General features: G+C 38.2%; 1 protein-coding gene across 1 annotated transcript in view; it reads right to left on the reverse strand.

Moving 5' to 3' along the window:
- Positions 1–6,437, reverse strand: part of LOC118812120 (F-actin-uncapping protein LRRC16A-like) — a 55,042-nt gene extending 48,605 nt beyond the window's left edge. Inside the window, exons 1-2 of the mRNA XM_036576860.1 lie at positions 6,110–6,437; positions 1,749–1,846 (exon numbers count right to left, since the gene is read on the reverse strand). Coding sequence (XP_036432753.1) covers positions 1,749–1,846; positions 6,110–6,146 — 135 coding nt within the window. The 5' untranslated portion in view covers positions 6,147–6,437. The remainder of the gene's footprint in view (positions 1–1,748; positions 1,847–6,109) is intronic.
- Between the last annotated feature and the right edge of the window lie 329 nt (positions 6,438–6,766).

A 6,766-nucleotide genomic window follows, 5' to 3' on the forward strand; every position in this document is an offset into this window, starting at 1 on the left:
TCATTAAGGCACCATCGCCCAGCTGAGAACAGCACAGTGTTGAGCATTAACACCTAAAACTAGTGTCATGACACACTACTGCACATTTTAATGCACAATTATTGTTTATTTGCTGAATTTAACATGTTGGAAAAAAAAGTAAACTTATGGTACATTTTATATTTTCCGTTTTCATTTTTTTCAATATGTTAAACTCAGGAAATAAATAAAAATTCTGCACTAAAATTTGCAAAAACAATTATTTGAGTGTGTTTTCTATCAAGCAGGGGTTCATTTTTCTGAATGCGGGGCTTTTTTGGTGTAAAAATATTCACCAGCTACTTTTCAAAATTACTTTCTCAGTGTTTTATAAGGTTTATATATTTATTTATAGTTCCACTCTCGTGAGCCCCCTGGAACCCTGTCACAAACCCCCAGGTTAATGGAGGGGTTTAAACGGGGCAGCGAGAGAAGTTTACAATTTGAAAAATTGTGCATATTCACAGATCTACACATGCTCCTATGCCATATTTAGAATTTTTTTTTTAAGTAGTTTCTTGGGCTTAATAAATAAATAATTAATTTAACCATATATTATTTAACATAGATTAATTTTGTGTTTACACTTATGACTTTAGAGGTACTTTTCTCTAAAGTCACATGCACATACATACAAAGTGTTATGTGTTTACAGTGTTTTAGTGTAGACTAACAGGTTTATTAACAGTGTTTTTCCTGTTTGTTTCCCTACAGAGGGTCAGGTTATAATGACAGAACTTAGTGTTTGCTTTGTAACAGACAAATGTGAGTGACTTACCTAAGTATAGAAGGTATAGCACAACAACCACCAAGTTATGGATGCTTAGACAAAAAGTGTCACAATTATCCCGCTCTCCACTGCTAAGTATAGTAGAATATTACATAATGCACAAAACTCCAGCCAGTGGAGCTCAGGCTGTTAAGCGTAGCCTCAGGCAGCGCAATCAGATCCCTACAGTCTGCAACCACACCCTGCACCCTTTCACACACACTTACACAAAGACAAAGTGTTACAGAGCAGCTTTGAGCTCTGCAAGCTCTCTAATGATGTTGCAGGGACTCCACACTAGAGTAAAAGACCATTCTCACTGCTTTGTATGTAGACAGCAAAGCTGAGCAGCAGCAGAACAGCAGAGAGACTCTACCTTTGCTCTCTGTCAACTACTGAAATAAAAATAAACTTGTGTATTAGAGTTTCTTCTCATTTCAGCCGCCACAGCCTCAAAGCACAAGCAGCAAAACTATTACAGCTGCACAATATATTGTTTGATACTGCATGTATGTAACCCCAGTCAAGTCGCATGTTTTACTGATTTTCAAATTGTTACTCAAAAAAAAAGAAATATAAAATGCGGCCTGTGCAAAACGTATGGCACTTTTTTATGTTTTTATTTTTTCCAACGTGATAACTCAGGAAATTAATATAATTTGAACACTAAAATCTGCAGAAAAATTATTTGAGTGTGTTCTCTATAGAGCAGGGGTTCTTAACAGTTTTCCGAGTGCAGTTATTTTTTGTGCAACTTTGTGCAGTTTACCTCATATTCACTGCTGTGTTTGGAATGATTTGGACAGCAAAGTGTGCATTTCACATAGTCCACACCAACTGACTGACTGACTGATTAAACGATTGACGTTACCTGACTGTTTAAAATGTGGCACAGCAAAACGATCCATTACAACACGATAAAACCACGTCCCCCCCCCCACACTCACACAGACTCACTCACCAGGATTCGGCTCTCCAGTTTGTCCCCTTTAACCTCGAGCTGCACCTTCTTCTTCATGCTCAGTTTGACCTGCTGGCCCACAGCATCCTGTACACTCTCTGCACACGCAGGACAAAAAGAGGAGGAGAGGAGAGAGAGAGAGAGAGAGAGACAGAGAGAAACACTTTTACTGACATGAGAGAAATGGGTTTCTGCATGATGCAGTGCACATAATACACTGTTAGAAATAAAGGTTCTATGCAGGTACATTTTTCATCACCAAGGTACAAACAATATAAATGTGTCCTCAAAGGTACAGTAGTGGTTTTACGGTCTAATTGTGTACCTTAAATAAGTTTTTTAGGTAAAAAGTACATATTTGTACTTTTTATAACCTAAAACAATTAAATAAAAAGCCTGGAGATGAGACGGGGCGTGGAGAGTCAGTACATCCTAGAAAATATAATTTCAGTGGATTATGGTACAGTTATGTTCCCTCACTAAAGGTTCTGATATGTACCCTTGAGGAGACCACCTCAGTGACAAGAGGGGTACTGCCCAAGTGACAGTTTAGTACCTTTTTTTTGTTGACAGCGTATTCACATGTTCCTATCAGCAAAAAAATGTTAATGTACACTCTAAGTTGCAAGAGCTGTGAATCTGTTGGTCAATCTTCCGAAAACTTTGAAGTAATTCTCAGCACAAATGCCATTATTTACACTTGGCTTTACTCTCGTCTCTCCCACTCAGTCTTCCATCTCTTTTATTTCTCTTCTCTTTCTCTCTTTGATTTTTTTGCACTGAAGTCAGATGGGAACTAGATCAATGACATCATTGCAGGATTTCTGAGGCGAGATCACAGACTCACATCAAAATATTTTCGAGAGAGAGAGAGAGAGAGAGAGAGAGAAGGAGTCGAAATGGCCAGTGGGAAAGTGATTCGGCCCTAAAGGAAATTGCTTAGAAAAAAAAAAGAGGAAAAAGAGAAAAGCAGAAGTGAAAGGCAAGAAAGGTCAGTAAAGAAAAGTCTTTCTGAGGACTCATCCATGCCGAACTAAAAATTCCTACCACTGTCATATCTCACTCGTATGACCATCACATGTTGAATCCACTGACCCTACAACACCTCAGCTGAGCTCATCAGAGAAAAAAGTGCCAGAACAAATCTAAAACACCTGCCTATGACTTTCAGAACCTTGATTAGCTGGATGAGGTGGTAGGTTACATATTAGATGGTCATATAATGCATTATAATCATTTTTCTCTCTTAAAGGGCCCCATATTCTACTCTATTTTTCTTGTATTTGATTTTTCACTTTGAGGTCCACTCGTGACATTTCTGTGTTTTTATGTACCAAAACCAGTCATAATTCATTTTTAATTCTTGACCATTTTCCAGCCTATCTTTATTCATTAGAATGAAACAGAGTGTTTTTGTTATTGTGCCTTTAAGATGGATATATGTACATATTTTCATTTTTCATATTAGGATTTTAATTTTCAGTGTTCTGAATAGACAGATTGAGTTTTTTTGCCACTAATGAAACTTCAGAATTTTATATTATATGTCACTACGCCCAAGTAGGGCTGGGCAATTTGATGATGTTTTATCGTTTTGTGCTAAATTATGTCATATTACGCTTTTTTGATGTCATCAGCACTTGAAAAACACTGACTAACTAAATGTTTCATTACAAAGTGAGCATAATTAGACCTGTTTAATTAGGTTAGGGTTATTATTATTGTTGTTGTTGTTGCTGCTGCTGTTGTATTTTTATATGTGTTAGCACAGGTTCAATTTTGTTCAATTTTGTCTCAGAACAACTAAATATCATGACACCTTTTGTGAAAATGTCTTTAAGTATAGTGTTATAATATTTTGCCATATCACCCACCCCATATGCATAGATCTATTCCATTTCTAACTGATAGAACTTAAATAATAACCCAGTCACTTTGCATAATTTATCAAGCTGTTCCTGAGTAATAATGCTGTGTCAGGACATGACAGGCAGAGTGCTCAGGCATGCCACGAGAACACTAACTCACAGAGAGAGAGAAACAGGGGAAAAGATAGAAGAGCAATGAACATTTTTTTTTTATTATTATTTATTTATTTTTTTATTCTTAAAGGCCTAACCAGGGATTGGGGCTTCAAATTAGCTTAAGCTAGATGTCTTTATACATTACGTGTTGCATTCTATGTAACAACATTTATCCATATTGTCCCTGTCAAATAAACAAATAAAATAAAAAATAAATCTGACATTGTCCGTGTCTATGCTGTAATGTAATAAACACAAAACATAGCATCAGCCTGGGTACTGGGAGACATAAATGAATACTGTTTAAGCCTCCACTCAGAATACTCATCAACTCCAGATTAATCCTGCAGCCCTGCATGGATTCAAGTGAGCACCTGTGATCTTCAGCCCTTGGTTACATGGCTCAGGTGTGCTGAAAGGAACAGGAAAGTGTCCATGCTGTGGATGCTGGAGGTCTTTAGCTTTAGCTATTTTAGTGTGGTGTACAAAGTTTATGAATCAAAAGCGTTGAAGAAAGTGTTACCAGGGTGTAACTACTAAGTGTGTAACAATTTTAATACAGTAACAAACATCTAAAAAGGCTAAAAACAGTGTATAGTATAGTAACCGTATATAATATGGTTTTCTCTCATTTATGATCAAAATTGGCTGTGATGGCTTATTTTGTTATTTTTTTATTTATCTGAGCTGAACCTGTGTAATGCACAATTAGAGCCATGGAGAGTCAAGATGTGTGGACTAATTATATAAAACAGAAATTAGAACTGAACATAAATAAATACATACATACATAAATCAGACTAGCCACATAACCTAAGCCCAAAGTAAAACCTGTCCAATATGGAGAGGACCTAAGAAAAAACCCTTACTTTGAGCTTAAAGGGGCTTTCCAGCCTAAAATTAGCACTTAACTAGTTATTTGCTGTGTTACATAGTATTTTGTAGCACAGCACTGCATCCCTCAGCCTCCTTAGTTTGGCAGCTCCTTAGTTTCCTCCCACCTTCAAGATACATCACCAAAAGAGGGGTTTTCTAGTCTTTAACCTGAAAAATCTCCCTGCACCACTGTAGGAGGCGAGCAGGCATGTTTACAACACATGCAGAGATGGTTAAATGCATCATTTCAGTCAGAGTGCCCCTTTAAGTTATGTGGCTAACTGGAATACCCCCATATGTCCTTCTCAAGCAGGATAACCTGAGGAGCAGCACACCACAAGGTCACTGAAGAGCTAGCACAGCCCAAAAAAACACACCCACAACACTTCAGATATCAGAGTGGAGTGAGGCGTGTTCAGACTGGCCTCTCGAAGCTATCTTAGTTGGGCAATGTCAGGATTCTGACTCTGATTGCTGCTAGAGATTTGCTAAAAAGTCTAGAATATGCAGTCATTTTCAACACCTGACTACCATATAAGGCCACAATAGAATGTGTTAAGGAATCCTGTTAAAGTCCTGTCATCATATTACCTTAAGAACACCATTTCTCACAGATACTGGAAGAGAACCTTCCTCAAAGCACCTTTTGTGGATGTGGTGCTTCCTTTACTTAAACTATTCAGTGGGAGACCAAGCTTTAAAGTGGGATTCCACCCAATTTTCAAAATGTCTGCGTAATTCAACCACTGTGATGTAAACATTCAGAGTGGCTTGGTGGAAAATTACTGACTCAGATTTCTTTACAGTGGTGGTGATAGGAACCAGGGGTCACAATGCCTACAACACAAATATAGCCATTTTATTTACTATCAAAAACTACCAGTGAACCTACACGTGTCTTCTGAGTTTTATATGTAATTACAATGGTAAAACAGTGGTGAACCCAAAATATAGACTGTTTTGGCCTGTAATACCCTGTGTGTATCTCTCCACACTGAATACATTTTAGATCAAAATCTTCTCAAAACTATCATAAAACAGTGTCTCACACATCAGATAGCGTACTGATCACCATTAATGTAATAGCTTTCTGAGAATGAGCTTTCAACGGCATTAAACTCTTCAGACGTCTGGTTCCTACCAGCACTACTGTGAACAAGTTTGACTCAGTACGTTTCTCTAAACTGGCACATTTCACATCAAACCTCTGAGTCTGAGTGACTTTGTTTACATCTTAATCATTTAGTTATTGAGAAGTTTTGAAAATTCAGTGGGATTTCCCTTTAAGACAGAAGAAGAAAAACAAGATAACAGTTCCATCATTATTAACTCTTTAAAACAGAACAGGTCCGCAGTGCTCTGGTCAGTCTAAAGGGGCTAAATGGGGATCTCCATCTGACCCACCTGTGAGCACAGGTACACCTCAGAGACGCCATGTTTCTCACAAGGGGCATGTCTTACCGAGCACTTCTTTCCAGGGGTCGTCCTCTCCGGCCATCTTCGATGGAAAAAGGCCCTCAGTTCAGCAGCGAAAACGAACAGGAAATAGGAGACCTCAAGACTGCACCAAGCTGTTGACGAGCAGCCTCCTCCTCAGTCTCAGGTAAGATATGCAGGTCCTGGGCTGCTGCAAAGAGTCAAGAAAAACTCTTAAATCTCTCATTTGCCCTTTTATTTACTTCCTTTCGTCGACATTTACCGAGCACGTTAAATATAAGGCAAAAGAAATGAAAACAGGGGGAATAAAGCAGCGGTTTGAGTGTGTTGTAGTGGAGGGAGGTGTAGCTGATTTGGAATGTGCGCAGGAAGACACGCCCACTCCCGCTCTTGTCCAGGAAAGCCCCGCCTCCTGCACTGGGATTGGCTAATATCTTTTCTCCTGGTATTTGATTGGCTAGTAGCACACACGGGTACACATGCAGTCCGGGGAGCTGAGTACTCTCTTTATTAATACCTTTATTAAGGTATTAATAAAGGAAATGACTCCATTAATAGTAAATAGAGGTTTTAAACAAAAAACACTTAAGCAATAACTTTGAGTTACTTTTTTGTATTTCATTCTTCTGCCAAATTGGTTCCAATAGTAAAACAATGCAAACAAGAAATTAAGTATTCAGA

This window comes from Colossoma macropomum, unplaced genomic scaffold (assembly GCF_904425465.1).
Source record: "Colossoma macropomum unplaced genomic scaffold, Colossoma_macropomum, whole genome shotgun sequence".
In the NCBI taxonomy this organism is placed as follows: Eukaryota; Metazoa; Chordata; class Actinopteri; order Characiformes; family Serrasalmidae; genus Colossoma; species Colossoma macropomum.